The sequence below is a fragment of the Parasteatoda tepidariorum genome, chromosome 9, assembly GCF_982258835.1.
Source record: "Parasteatoda tepidariorum strain Cologne lab strain chromosome 9, Ptep-v5.0, whole genome shotgun sequence".
Taxonomy (NCBI): Eukaryota; Metazoa; Arthropoda; class Arachnida; order Araneae; family Theridiidae; genus Parasteatoda; species Parasteatoda tepidariorum.
Window position 1 is genome coordinate 62,838,515 of NC_141763.1, and position 15,620 is coordinate 62,854,134.

Sequence of the window (15,620 nt, forward strand, 5' to 3'; positions counted from 1 at the left end):
AAAATCTTAAATCACTTAATATTTATTTTTTGGTGCAACTGTATTTTATTTTGAAGGCATATTTAAATGTAATTAAATTAAAATTAATAAATCGAAATAATCTAAATATATATAAGGGACACCGGTGTCTTATCTGCGTTAAAGGGTTAAAAAAGCACAGCTCTATTTCATGAAAGTTATGATTATTTATGTATTTAGTTATCATAAAAGGATGAAAATGTTCCCTCAAGTTAAAACTTCGTGCCAAAATTTTAAGGTTTTTTCCTCCCGATATACCCTTTTAAAAGCCATCATAGAAAAAGTCGGCGTAAATGCAATAAAGCTGAAAACAAATAACAAGGACTTTATGCTTTTTTAGCCATGATAAATAAGCAATTAGATCGAAATCGTTCGGAATAACCTGCTGACCTTCATCTTCTTTCTGATCATGAGAGCAATCTATAGTTGAAATTAAACAGAGTTGTAAGTTCACTTTCCTATTCGGACACACAACAGAACTTTACGTCTGTAACTTGTACTTCCGTGTAAGCAATAAAAATCAAAGAGCTTTAGTGTCGGGCTAGGAGAGAAATAGAAAATCATGCCTGTGTTTAATCAGATAATAAGTGATGTTTCGCCTCAAATTTTATCAGCTCTTATCACCTAATTCAATTTCATCCCACTCATCTCATGTGATAAGTTGACGGCGGTTGAACGAAATTTTGGATGTTTATGTTACGGAACATTTTGGATGATCAGAGCATTCGAATCGAAAGACGAAAACTTCCTTTTGTGTTGGAACAATATCTGTAAGTTATGAATTACTTTTTTAAGTTCTAAAAGTTCTGTTTGTTCGTATACTTACGATAGCCAATTGTATATATAACAATATAGTTTAAATCCAATTTTATGTATTTAAATCTGTGAAATAGATAAGATTTTTTTTTTAATTGTGATTTTCCTTTTTTATATTTAAATTCTATTCTGTTTATGGGTTTTAAAAGATTTAGAGATTTAAATATTTATCTTTTAGTGAAATTAGAAAATACTTTTGTATTTCGAATTATAAGCAGTTAAGACAAGTTTTCTTCTATTTTTTTTAGTAACGGAAATAATTTTTCGAATTTCATTGAACATTTACGAGATTAAAATCAACACCAAAAGCATAATTTTTAGATCATATTTTCCAGTAAAAGAAAGTTTATTATGATGTTCGTGGAATTACGATAGCTCGTTGTATGTATAATGATATTATAGTTTAAATCCAATTTAATATATCTAAATCTGCGTAGCTGATAAGATTTTTTTTTTTAAAATTGCAATTTTCTTTTGTTTATATTTAACTTTAATTCTGTTTATGGATCTTATAAGATTTAGAAATTTGAATAGATATCTTTTAATTAAATTAGTGAAATACTTTAGTACTTCAAATTGTAAGCAAAACAAGTTTTATTCTGTTCCTTTTATGAATAGAAACATTTTTGGAAGTTAGAATCAACAACAGTATAATTTACCGATCGTATTTTCGAGTAAAAGTTTGTTCTACTTTATTAGACAAATTCGGATATAATAATTTTAATAATAATAATTTAACCCTTTTTGCGGCCGTATTAAGTTTATACATGGGTGTCATGCTGGTCGGAATTTCGATTTCACGGTTCACTTCTTTTAGTTAATTACTTTTTGCCATTTTATTAGGATATTATTTTAAAATATTTTAAGAAGCGAAAATGCCTAATTACACAAAACACTATTCATATAATATTATTTCGAATTCTACGTAACTCCAGATCTTGTCGACTTAATATAATATAAGATCAGTATGGTTCTTTGAAGTGGCGGCTGAGAGTAGACATACGACCGTAAAGGGTTAAAAACAATTCTAGATACAAATAAAGAGAGTTTAATTTTTTAAAAAAATGTTAATTAAAAGGAAGAAAGAAATTAAAGAAAGAAATTAAGAAATTAAAATTTCGTATGTATAATTCTTCCGGCTTATTTAAAGCATAAATATGTCTTAATAAGATTAATAAGATTAAAGTCTTAATAAGATGAATATCTTTTGGCAATTTGAATCTATAAATAATTTCTTTTATAATATATAGCCAATTTACTGCACATGTTCTTGCTATTAATTGACGGCCTTATTTGAATAGTCTGCAAACTTCATCACTGTTCATTTCGAGATGTAGAACTTCTTAGAGTCTAATGGAAGCTGAGGTTTTGTTTTTCATACTTAGGCCTATTTGTGGTGCCTTCTCTTTGTAAAAAGAAATGTGTTAGAGGTGCACTAATTTTAAAACAAGATAGAAATTTAAATTATAAGTATCAACTTGAGTGATTTTTTTTAATAAATAGATTTTGTCTACTAATATGGCCTTCAATTAATATTACCCAAAGTGGTAAAAAACTGTATTTTTAATTATGACCTGCAGTTACTTAATTAATAAACAAGATAGCTAAATTCTGTTTTAATGTACTTAACCACTTTTCAGTTAAGATCTACAATTAATACAAAGTGATAGAAAGTTGTCTTTTTAATTATGACGTGCAATAACAGATAATAAATAAGATCGCTAAATTTTTTTAATGACCACTGTTTAAATTGTCTCTCTAAATTTGATGCATTAATACACAACTAATAAACTAGATAGCTGTTTTAATTTTTTTTAGCGCTGCAAATCTAGAGATTTTTTAACACATTTTTTATAGCATACGTAAAATAATAAAGCTCTAATCCAATTAAATGGAACTATACAGTAAAAACCTACACTTGTCTCTAAGATTACATTAAATTATTCCTTAGTTTTGTTTTAATATATGTTCTGTGGTAGTTTTCTGAATTACTAACTACATAATTACAAATTATAACTAAAGTTAACTTATAGTTTAGAATTTATGACTAAAAAATTACCAAAATTTGTCACTTTATTACAAAGTAGTTCTATGATAATACCTTATTGTGCAGCATTTTATGACAAATATATTTAGTTACCATTCCACAATTATTACACGACAAATATTTACTTTTTATTTCAATGAAAAATAGTTTTCAGTCATAGTTTATTATATACTAGTATTAAAATAGTGAATACAGAATAACTATTTAAAATTTCAGAACGGTATTAGAAACTAACTTCTCTCACATTTTCTACTCAACCACATTAACGATTTAAAAATAAAAATTATAAACTTTTTGTAGTAACAAAAAATTAAATAGAAATTTTAGTTTGTTTATAAAATTGTTACGGTAACTGTGAGAAATGGGTAGGTTTAATAAAATGCAAATCAGGAAATCAATCTCTGGAGCTAAACTTGTTCTAATACAATATAAATTTCCGGGATCATTTAATTGAATAATGCTTAATGAGATGAACCAGGTTCGATTCCCAGCCGTGGTTGGTTGATACAAATTTTGTTCGATGCTCGCACCGACCACAGTGCAACCGACCACAGTGTAAAATATCATCAGTGGCAGACGGATCATGGGATAGTATCCCCTAGATGGTGGGCTAACTGTGGGAGGTTTCCGTCGTTTTCTTTTCCATGTAACGCAGAGGCAGGTTAGTTTCACAAAAAGTTCTCCACGAAGACTAGGTTGCCTTAATCCAGGACTTCCCTTGCCTTCTGGGTTGGGCTCAAAATTACAAGGCTACAGGGTTGAATATTGATAGTTATTAACTTAGAATTGAGTCAGCTGTTCATCGAGGTTTATAAAATAAAAGAAACAGAAATGATTATGTTACAATCTTGGGGGTTGGAGAGCGAAGCGTATTGAGGTCTTAACGCTCTCGTGTAAATGCATTTTCTTTCTTTATTTACATGCGTCTTTACGTAATTCGATTATTTATTAAAGCTAACTTAAATTTGTACAGTTCTTTCTCAATTTCTCGTTTCTCTTTTTATGTATTCCTTCAATTAGTATAATGCTTCATTTTAATCTGTAATGTTTCCTATTTAATAAAATGAAAATTCAGACACATATTATTTAGCTAAAAATGGAAATCCATCTTCATCTGGAATTCAAGGTTAGCTTTTGTTGTCCATTTCTCTAGAAAAATTAACTGTCATTTATGCTGATGTATTAGATAGCCCGCGCAATACAATGGTAGAAAACTTTGCGTGATACGGAAAGCTTTGTAATTTTCAACACGTGAATTTGTCACAGTAAAACACGCCTTTTTCGCTAGTATTGTAAATAAATTATTTCTTCGCAATTTTGTTTTATCAGAGAATTTTTTTTAAGTAAAACGTTTAAAAACAAATTCAAAGATTTGTATTTTGATATTAACAAGGTTTTTCGATGCTCTTTCATCAAGGGAAATAAAAATAATAAAATAGCCACAGTTTAGGTGCTTTATACTAGTAGTAGAGCCGTAATTTTAAACTGTATATATCATCTTGCTATAGAAAATTATTTGGGCTATAGAACAGAAAAACAACTAAAATATTTTGAAGGCTATTAAATTTTTTTAAAAACTCGCCAATTTGGCGATATTTTCCCATTGAGATGAAAGTTATCAAAATCAGTGCTCCATTTCCGATTTTTTGCAAATTTTCACCAACCCCGATAATGCAGCATTGGAAAATGCTTTTAAATATTAAAAACACTTTTCATTTTCTCAAAACTAATGCTTTTCTCCAAATTGATGCTCACCATATGACAGAATTAACATAGAGGGTGCTTGTTAAAGTTAAAAATCTGTCAATAAAGATTAAAATTAGCAAATTTTTTTAACAAATTTATTTCAGTTTGCTATTGAAAATGGATACAAGGAATACTTTCCCTTCAAATATATATGATTTGTAATGTAAGTCATGGTGATAGCTACGACTGAATAAAATAAATAAATTAAAATAATCGATCCCACCATTTGTGTTTTTGGAAGCAAGTGGGAGCCCGTTGTTGTCACTATATGGCACATGACAAAAACAGAGATGCTGTTGATAAATATTTTATAGAGGTAGTCTTGAATGTAGTCTGACGTAAAATATCCTAAGTGGTAGACAGATCATAGGTTATGGTCCCTTTGCTATCAGGCTAACAGTGGAAGGTTCTCTTAGTTCTCTCAATGCTACTCGAATGCAAGTAAGTTTCATCAAAAAGTCTTCCACTAAGTCAAATTTCTCCAAATAGTTGATTCAGGAATTCTCAAAGCTTTCTGGATTAGGTTCAAAATTACAATGCTACGGAGTTGAACATTGCTAGTCGTAAATTCAAAATTGATCCGCTGTTAAACGACGGTTATAAAATAAAATAAGCGTGAAGTATTCCTTGATTAATTTTTTAAAGCGTATTTTATTTTCAGGTTACATAATATTTATGCAAAAGTAAAAATGACAGCGAAATGTGCAATGAATTTTTAATTCTTTTAATAATATATTATAAAAATGCATTGCGCAGATTAAATTCATAAACAATATGCGATCTTTTTCATTGTTTCTGCGAAAGCAAAGCTTTATAGATAAGAAGTCTCGATATTACTAAACTCTTTTGTTTCTCTATCTAATGACCTATTTTGCCTTCTCTTTGGTAAGTCATATCTTTTCAAAACACATTATTTCATAGTTCATTTCAAGTATTTCTACATCGCTTGTTATTTGCAAATTTGGAAACTGTTTTAAACTGAAGAAATTTGTTCACAACAATATTTTAATGATGTTTATAACAATATTTTAATAATGTATTTTATGCTAAGATTAAATATAGTGAATAAAAAAGAGTCAAATTAAGGGCAAATCAATTGTATTCGTTTAACAAACGTTAATGGCTTTATTTTGCTACATGCAGAAAAAAATTAATTTACACATGGTTATATTTAATAAATGATCTTAAAATCAATACGTATGCATTATAAAAGAAACTCTTTAAATAATTATGATAAAAAAACCTTTTATATACTTTCACATTGAAGCGTATTACTTACATATTAAAATAATGGATATTTAATTCTAAAAATAATAACATAAAATACACTAACAGATCATGATAAAAAAAATTGCTTTACTTTTGTTAAAAATGAATTAAAAACTTCTTCATGCATTTTTATGTTTAGTAAGTGACTTTAAAAACCATACAAATTAATTATAAAAGAAATTCTTTAAATAATTAATTAGATGCTGATGTAACAGAAACAAATAAATTATTTTATGTTTTTGTATATCTTTACAGCTAAGCTCATTATTAACAAAATATTTAATATTTCATTCTAAAAATAATGATAACATATAATGCATTAAAAATTAATTCATGCATGGTTTTATTTAGTTAGTGACCTTAAAAACCGTAGAAAATCATTATAAAAGAATTTTTTTAAACAATTAAAATTAAACAGATGCTGCTGAAGCAGACAAACAGAAATTGCTTTGCTTCATAAACCTGTACAATTGAGCCTATTACTTACAAAATAATGCATATTTTATTCAATAAATACTTTCATAAAATTTAATCGCTGCCGCACTTTAAATACCTGATTATTTTTTCTTACCTGCAAAAGACAAGGCAATCTGCAAAAACTAATTTTTGCCTCATTTTTTTAGTAAATATATTTATTTTTTTAGTAAATTATTATATTTGATATAGTGGCATTAACTATAACTGTTACTTCCCCTATGAAATCTACAGTTCGAGATGAATTTTAATGTGAAAATCAGATATCGCATAGCATCCTGATAAATATTTTTATAAGATATAAATTCCAAAAAATGGCAACAGTGGCTTAGAATTTCTTTTAAGAAAAAATGGAACTAATTTTAATTGCTTCTTATTTTAGGTGGAATTAATAGAAATTTATCATTATATTAAATGTTTATTAAAATTTTCTGACGTTATTATGTAGGGGAGTGGGAACTAGTGAAAGGAAGTCTTATAAATTTATTCCAAAAGTCAACTAAACATAATTTTCAACACGTCTAGATTTTTTTTTTACTAAATTCATCTTTTTTTTAGTAAATTCATCATTTTTAATTTCATCTTGATACTTTATCTAATTTGGATACATAGATTTTATTTTTACCTAGACACGACGCAGTAGGGTTTATTAAGAGATATTCATAATTTCTTAATAAATTTTTAATAGTTGACCTTTCATAGGATTAACACTATCCCTTTCCTTGATCTAGGATATCGTTTGACTTGAATCTATAGCCTAGATTTCTGATTTGCATGGGATGTAATGAGAAATTCGAATTCACAAAAGATTAACGGATAAGTTAAATCAAACCCCTGTCATGTCGTATTATCATTAGGGCCAATAATCATAAAGGGTTCTGGTTTGTTATGGTTAGATTCAAAATTTTCTGACAAAGAAATATTAGTCATTATAAATTTAGTCATATTGGTCATTATAAATTTTGTGATGCATATAATGCATTAGGTAAGCCAAAATATACTTGTTATTTTTTACTATCGCTATAATGCGGTAACGTTTTTCACCGTAACGAAAGAAAGAAAGTATTTTTTTAAAATCAATTTATTTATTTCATTACAAATTTTACCGAAATCCGCACTCGGCTCGCAACGAACACAGTGCTTATGTAAAATATCCTCAGTGGTAGACGAATCATGGGTTAGAGTCTCCTTGCCGTCAGGTTAACCGTGTTAGGTTTATGCGGTTTTCTTCTCCATGTAACGCAAAGGCGGGTTAGTTCCATCAAAAAGTCCTGCACTAAGGTGAATTTCTCTCAATACTTGATCCAGAGCTTCCCTTGTCTTCTGGATTGGGTTCAAAATTACAAGGTTACGGAGTTGAACATTGGTAGTCGATGCACGTTAAACTCAAAATTGGATCAGTAGTTCAACGACGGTTATAAAATAATAACTTCTCCGGCTGAAAAATGGAGATTTTTCAAAGGTGTTTAGAATAATTGGCTGAATTTGCAAGTTTGGCTATTTTGATCACCACCGAAACAACACTAGGGGGGGGGGATTTGTATTTGTTGCAAGAAAATTTTGAACGGATCTTAGGTATTTTCGCATCGTTGCTTTCAAATCTTCAATCGGTTTCTCTACAAGCTACAGTTTTTATGCATTTTAAAAATGCATTCCTAACCAGGATAGTTTAAAATTCAGTCGAGTTAATATTAGGGGCCTCCACTTCTCTTCTACGAAGGGAGGGTTGGAAAAAGGAAGTAACATGTTTAAGTTTATAATGCGATACGCTGAAGTCATTTTTTTTAAAAGTAATATATGTAAGCATAGAAACTTATACATTTTTTTTAAAAACTTGTGCATTTAGACAAAGAAGATAAACTAAACGAAAAGTATTATTTTGAAAAAAATCTGCACCTTTCGGAACAAAACTAATTTTAGGTTTGAAATCCTCACACCCGAATTAGATAAGATCAAGTATTCGTGTGCAACAAAAAACTTGTTCCCAAGTGTACTTCAATGAAAGTTAAGAAGTTAAAAACATTTGACTTAGTTTTGAAAAAACATTTGACTTAGTTTTGAAAAAACATTTGACTTAGTTTTGAAAAAACATTTGACTTAGTTTTGAAAAAACATTTATCTAATTATTATTTCACTAAAACAATAAATATTCTTGGTCGGCAGTTCCGAACGTATTTAAAAATTTGAATGTGTACCAGTGGGTGCATCTAATCCTAACATTGAATGTATCCTAAGTTACACAGCCCATTCGGGATGAAAGAAACTTTGCTTTTCGAGAATAACATTTGAGTTATTAATTTATTATTGTACGAGTAAATTAGATTATAATAATAAAAGCAGTTGTTGCTTATCCTCTTAATCTGAGATATGTCAGATAAGCTCCAGAAGATCACTGACCGCAAGAAATTCCGCAACAAAAAGGGGATCCGAGGTAAAGTCCAAGGCGAACCGGAATATGTTCCATCGAGGTTGATTGAACACAGCATTTTTTGCAAATAAAGGAGGATCTTTCTGCCTCTCTCAAAAGAAAGGCACTTAAAATGGAAACTTGCAAATCTGGCCATAGTTATCTGGGTTCCTCGATCGCATTTAATGTCCAGCAGGGTATGTAGACTGTATACGCCATTTTATATGAAGCTTGGGTCTTTCAATGGAGCAGAGTTTTTGAACAGTAAGTGAGGGATCCATTGTGTGAGTAAGGTGAAAGTACGTGAGGAAAGTAAGTTGTAAATGAGGAGTCGGTGGCTGTTTCTTCTTCACTGATGGCCTCATTCGCTGATCAATTCGTTACCTCATTTCTGAGGCTATCCACGTGTGATGGAATCCATTGGAGGTGGATATCGTGATTCTTAGAGATTGTCCTTAGTTTGTGTAGAATAAAAACGCTGGTTTCATCGCTTGCAGAGGACCAGCCACTAAAGGCCTGGTTTCTTAGGGCAGGTAGGCGTGACAAAACATGAGCTTGAAGCGAGCGCTAACCCCTGGTTGGTCAATTTGTGAGTCAGACAGCATAAGTCATCGAACGCTCAGCTTGAACGACAACTGCCGTCCGAATCAACTGCAGTTGGATTACAACGTATCGTTAACGACAGAAGCAATGACGGACAACAGCCAACAGAGCTTTGAAATCAGCCAAGATTTTGATTTTAACCTTAAGCATAGCTTCTTCTTCCTCTTCTTGTTCATTTAGCTAAACTGTAATGTGTTTTTTTCTAGGACAAGGTCATTTTTTGTTCTGTAAAGCACTGGTCGACAGTAATAGAATCAATACAAAATCAAAATAAAATATTTGTTTACGTCATTAACGCATGCGGAATGCGAGATAATGTCCGCCTTGAAACGACTGCTCTCGTTGAGCTTACAAAACAGCATTTTGTTGGCGTCAGGGAACGTCAACTTCCCGCTGCTGACGCCCAGAGAAAACGCTTGTCTTAAGAAACCAGGCCTTTTAGATGTTGTAGTGAACTGCGGCTGTCTGATAAAATCCACAATTCACTAAAACCAACTTTCATAGGACAAGATAGTATTAAACCCTAAATGCTGTTTTTATTTCTGGCTCCATTTTATCAATTGTTTACAAAACTTTCTTATTCAAGCGCGAATTATGAGAATTAATGATCTTAGTAATAAAATAAAGGCGTAAAATTTTATGTCGGACTATCTAATCATTTTATTGATCTGTCGCTTGTTGGCAAGTCTGCTATCTTGAATGTGTGAATTTATTTTTGAGTTTCTTTCAAAGGTTATTATCTTGAACGATAATAATTGCTTCTTTTGCTTTATTTCATTGCAAGTTGCTTGCAACACAGGGAGAAAGTTTTAAAATGACATCTAGATTTTGTTTAGGTAATTCGAATTGCAATAATGATATTTACGTATTTTATCTAAGACTTGTGTGTTGATTGTATTCTAACTGTATCTGTAAATAATGTACAGTTATGAAATTTACAATCATTTGTGTTACAGAATAGTGAAAGTAACTAAATTTAGGAACAAAAATCGATTGTGTAAACATTAATATATACCCAAATACTTTATAATCGCGAAGGTGGATTTTATAAGAAATTAGGAATTTACATTTCTCCTGCCGAAATCACATTTTGTAATAATTAAAAAATGGTCTTAGGAAAAGTAGTAGAGCGTAAGTGGTTTCAGATTAAATTAAGTGGATATTTTTATCTTTTAAAACTGAAATACTTGAAATTCAAAGTTTAAGTCTAAAGAATGTTAAAAACTTTTGACAGCTGCAGACTGCTCCAAAACAGGCTTTAAATTGTTAGATTCTTAATTTTTATTTTATTTTATAACCGTCGTTGAACAGTAGACCCAATTTTGGGTTTACGACTACTAATGTTCAACATCGTACACTTGTAATTTTGAACCAATCCAGAAGACAAGGAAACTCTTGAATCAGTACCCCCAGAGGTATTGATTTGTTATGGGAACATGGTGGACTTTGCAACTTGACAGATTTAATGTGCATCAGTCACCATTTACTACGCGTTGAGTCTTCGGCTGACTGGGATCGAACCTACGAGCTCTTGGACATGGGCCCAGAACCCTACCAACCAGGCTATCCCGGCCTCCTCAGAATTAATTGTCGTACTACAGAAGCTATTGAGGTGGTCTCTAGGTACAGTAAAGTGGCAATGCTCCATAAAATGATACTTCTTGCAGCGCCACCTTGTGAAAACTGCAGAGTTAATCCTTCTATATCGAAAATGGTACGATTGGTAAAAAGTGAATGACAAAGTTATAGAACATTCAAATTTTAGAACAAAAAGTAATCCTGAGGATATTGATAAGGAGAAAAAAAAGACGAATTAAAACACGGATTTTTTTTTCCGTAATTTTATGCACGATAACGTAGTGAAGTTATTGTAGAGCGAAATTGAAACTCGTCTAGTTATAATAAGGTCGTTGTTCAAAGTTTAACTTACATCCGAGAGTTGAAAATAAAAATATCACGTGATAAATACTGGTTGCTCTTTTTATAGATAACTTAAACAACACAATTTAGGCCACTTCTTGTATCTGTGCATTTTTTGGGGTAATAAACACCACAACTTAATCGCAACATGAGACAGTTATCATTGGTTTTGGACATCAAAATGTTTATGTGGTTCCTATGAATTCCAAAATGTAAAAAAAAGGAATCCTTAAACAACTATAAACATTTGTTCTAACGAAAATCATTAAAACAAAAGTTTAGACTGGATTCAAATTATATATATATATATATATATATATATATATATATATATATATATATATATATATATATATATATATATATATATATATATATATATATATATATATATATATATATATAATTGAATCTATATTTATATTTGAATATACACTGGTTATCATAAATTAAGGAAAATTCACAAAAATCGCGATAACTCAAGAAATTACACATGGAATTTTATGAAACTTACCCACAATATACAACACATAGTAAGGTATTAAACAACATAAAAAGAAATTATCAGACATTAATAGTAGTATAGAAATTAGCACATGTATAAAATAAACAAATTGGAAGTATCGGTTTGCAATAGAAAAAGTACCTTTAATATGGAATATGATTGCCTCTAGAAGCAATACAGCACAAACAGCGATGTGTGATGCTTTCAATTATGCGGTCTATCAGTTCAATAGGAAGTGAGAGCCATTGCTCTTGTAAAGCAGTTGCAAGCGTGGCAAGGGTCTGAGGGGGCGGATTGATGGCAGATACACGCCTCCCTAGAGCATCCCAAACGTGCTCGATAGGATTCAAGTCCGGGGATCGAGCTGGCCACTCCATGCGAGTAATTGTTTCCTGTTGAAGATAATCATCAACAATGCGAGCTCTGTGTGGTCTTGCATTATCGTCCTGTAACAGGAAGCAATCACCAATTGCCCCGGCATATGGGCGCACATAAGCATCAAGGATGTTGTCTCGATAAACCTGAGCATTCACGGTTCCCCTTGGAAAGACATGGAGGTATGTGCGCCCTCCTAAGGATATGCCTCCCCAAACACAGACACTGCCTCTTCCGTATGCATCTCTTTCACGGATGTTTGATGGATGATAACGGGTCCCAGGTTCTCTCCATATCAAATAACGTCTACTGTCACTTTCTAGACTAAACCTGGACTCATCCGTAAAGAGAACAGGCCTCCATTGATCTGACGTCCAGTGGACATGTTGTCGGGCCCACTGCAAACGGTCTCTCCTATGGCGTGATGTGAGCGGCACGCAAATGGCTGGTCGTCTCGCATACAGACCACCTTCGTGGAGCCTTCTGCGCACAGTTGACGTTGACACCAACCTTCCGGTGGCTGCAGCAAGAGAGGATCTAAGATGTGTCGGAGTAGCGGTTCTATTCCTGCGTGCACTTAATGTCAAATATCGGTCATCGGCACTGGTCGTAACAGTTGGCCGTCCTTGACTGAACCTCCTAGATGCCGAATCTGTGGTTTGAAATTGCCTCCAAAGTCTATGAACCACAGATGGACTCACATTTAGCCATCTGGCCACTTCTGATTGACTCTGCCCTGCCTCTAGTCTCCCGATGGCTCTCCATCGTAGTTCTTCAGGCAAATGATGCCTAGAGGTCATTATTACGAATTGGCTATCTCAGATTTTCAATGTCGCAATCACAGTAAAATTTGTGTGCTTTCTCTCAAACTTGGACTTTTATGCTCCAGGCAGATGACGTAAGCCGAGTGCAGCGCCACTAATTTGCATATTGCAATTTTACTCAGCTACTCTTAGTGGACAACATATGCAAATTTTGCACGGTTTGGCTTACTTTTGAAAGAGTTATCGCTATTTTTGTGATTTTTCCTTAATTTATGATAACCAGTGTATATATATATATATATAATTTGAATCTATATTTATATTTGAATATATATATTTTACAACCACCATTTTTTTATCTATGCTGATTGTTGCACTATAATATCCTTCTATCATTTTTTAATTTTTTTCTATTCTTTGCAGGATTTGGTTCGACTGGAAAAATTCACGCTCTCGTTATCTACAATTTCCTTCTGTTACTGCAACGTTAATTCACCATGAGCTTAATGTGGCTATGACAGGCTAATTGACAAAATATAGTTTTATATATATAAAAAACTGACTATCGATTATTGATGATCTCAATCGTATTGATGGTTTTCAGATTTTTATAAACCAGAAAAACCGCTCAACTTTTTTTTCCATCATGACTATGCTCCAAACATTCACCGAACTGTGTGAAAGGTACGATGTGAAAAGTGCTTCGAATACTCTTCATAAAATTAACTCAAATGAAATTAAAGAAATAGCTAAGCTTATTGATGAGGACGATAAGCAATCTCAATTTCTGTTAGAAGCTCTATGTCTTTTCAGAGATCAGAATGGACCAGATGATCTGGACGTGGCAGACATTTCCTCTCAGCTAGGTCTAGTTCAGGTGAATATAGGCAAATATTTAGAAGGAAAACAACTGCTCCTTACAGCCTACAACATATATAGTAGCCAAAAAGGTGATAGATATTGGAAAATAGCCGAAGTCTTGACAAGATTGGGTGTCACTTTTGTCTTCTTGGATCAATTAGATAAAGCGCGAGAGGCTTTAGATAAAGCTCTGTCCATAATTGAACAACAATCCGATTGTGACGAGGTTGAAATTGCTGAAACAATTTACTGTTTGGGAATCGCTTTTGGCGATTTGGGGAATCACGAAAAGCAAAAGGAACTTTTGGAGCGTGTTCTGACTGTCTTTGAAAAGCACTATGGAATAGATAATTTTAAATTTGCAACGAAGCTGTCAGGTTTAGGTGCAGCTTACGTATTTTTAGGAGATCACCTTAAGGCTAAAGAGCTTTTGGAAACAGCTTTACCCGTTATTGAAGCTCATTTTGGTGAAGATAATCCAGAAGTGGCTGAAGCTATGGCCAACTTGGGAGTCGTGTACGGAGCGTTGGGTGATAATCGTCGAGAAATAGAACTCTTGGAGAAAGCTTTGTCCTTCTTTGAAAATCGCTATGGGGAACATCACGTCAAGGTTTCTGTTGTGCTTACAAATTTAGCACTAGCCTATGGGATGAAAGGAGAACAGAACAAGGAAAAAGACATTCTGGAAAGAGTGTTGTGCCTTAGCGAAGAAATATATGGCACCGAACACTCTGAAGTTGGCAAAATACTAACTAATTTAGCAACGGTTTACGGTGATCTTGGCGACATTCACAAGAAGAAAGAAGTTCTTGAACGAGCTGTTGTTGTTTTAGAAAAAACTCTTGGCCCGAATAGTTTAGAATTAGGGGAAGCTCTAGTTGCGTTATCGGGCGTATACCGTGAGCTGGGTGATCCTTTATCCGAAGTGAAACTTTTGGAAAAAGCTATGTTGATACTTCAAAAAATGTACGGTTCCGATCATATTCAAGTTGTTGAAAGCCAAATAGCTTTAGGTTTGGCTTATGGTGCCTTGAGTAATTACAAAAAACAAAGAGAACTACTTATGAATGCTCTTCCTCTAATAACAGAGCATTACGGACCAAAACATTCGTTGGTTTTATTAGTAAAGGAGACTTTAGAAGATTCTCCTGATCAAAATTTTATAATGGCGAAGACATGCTGTACTATTTTGTAATTTTTAAATATTTATTGTGTATATACAACAGTTTTTTTATTAATTATTTTACAGAGCAGAGAATAAAATTATATTAATATAACCTATAATTATAATTGTGTTAAGTATGGCTGTTTTTATGGCTCTGTAGTCACATGAAATTATATTTTTCCTCATAATATTCTATTTTCATAACTGATGAGTTTGTAGCAGTTACTCTCTTTGGACAAGTTTAGCCTATATTTATTCTGAAAATAGCACAAAACGTCAATAGGGAGGAAAGCGACAGTTTTTAGAAAATGAAAAGCATTTGTAGTCCAATTCTTTAATATTTAAAAACTTTCTCCAATGCTGTCTCCAATTTTCATCTAAGCGGGAAAATGTCGCCAAATTGGAGATTTTTAAGAAAGTTTAATAACTTGTGAAATATTTTAGTTATTTGTCCCTTTTAAGCCCAGATAATTCTTTACAGCAAGATGGCACATACATTGATCCAAGTGTAAGGCACTTAAACTGTGCTTTTATTTTATTTATTTATTTAATTTTTTTCCTCTTGGCGAAAGACATTTGAAAAACCACGTTGTATGTTTTATCTCTTAAATGTAATTGACTGCCCATGAGCTCTTTAAAAAACAAACATT

General features: G+C 32.0%; 1 protein-coding gene across 2 annotated transcripts; it reads left to right on the forward strand.

Annotated features, from left to right (window-relative positions):
• Positions 1-456: 456 nt before the first annotated feature.
• LOC107450460 (uncharacterized) lies at positions 457-15,089 on the forward strand. Of its 2 annotated transcripts, none has more exons than XM_016066253.5 (2): positions 457-788; positions 13,368-15,089. In XM_016066253.5, the coding sequence occupies exon 2, from the start codon at positions 13,591-13,593 to the stop codon at positions 14,998-15,000; it is 1,410 nt and encodes a 469-aa protein (XP_015921739.1). In that variant the 5' UTR covers positions 457-788; positions 13,368-13,590; the 3' UTR covers positions 15,001-15,089. The 2 variants fall into 2 exon arrangements, with proteins under 2 accessions (XP_015921739.1, XP_015921740.1); XM_016066254.5 differs by lacking the exon at positions 457-788 and adding an exon at positions 5,491-5,512.
• Positions 15,090-15,620: the final 531 nt, after the last annotated feature.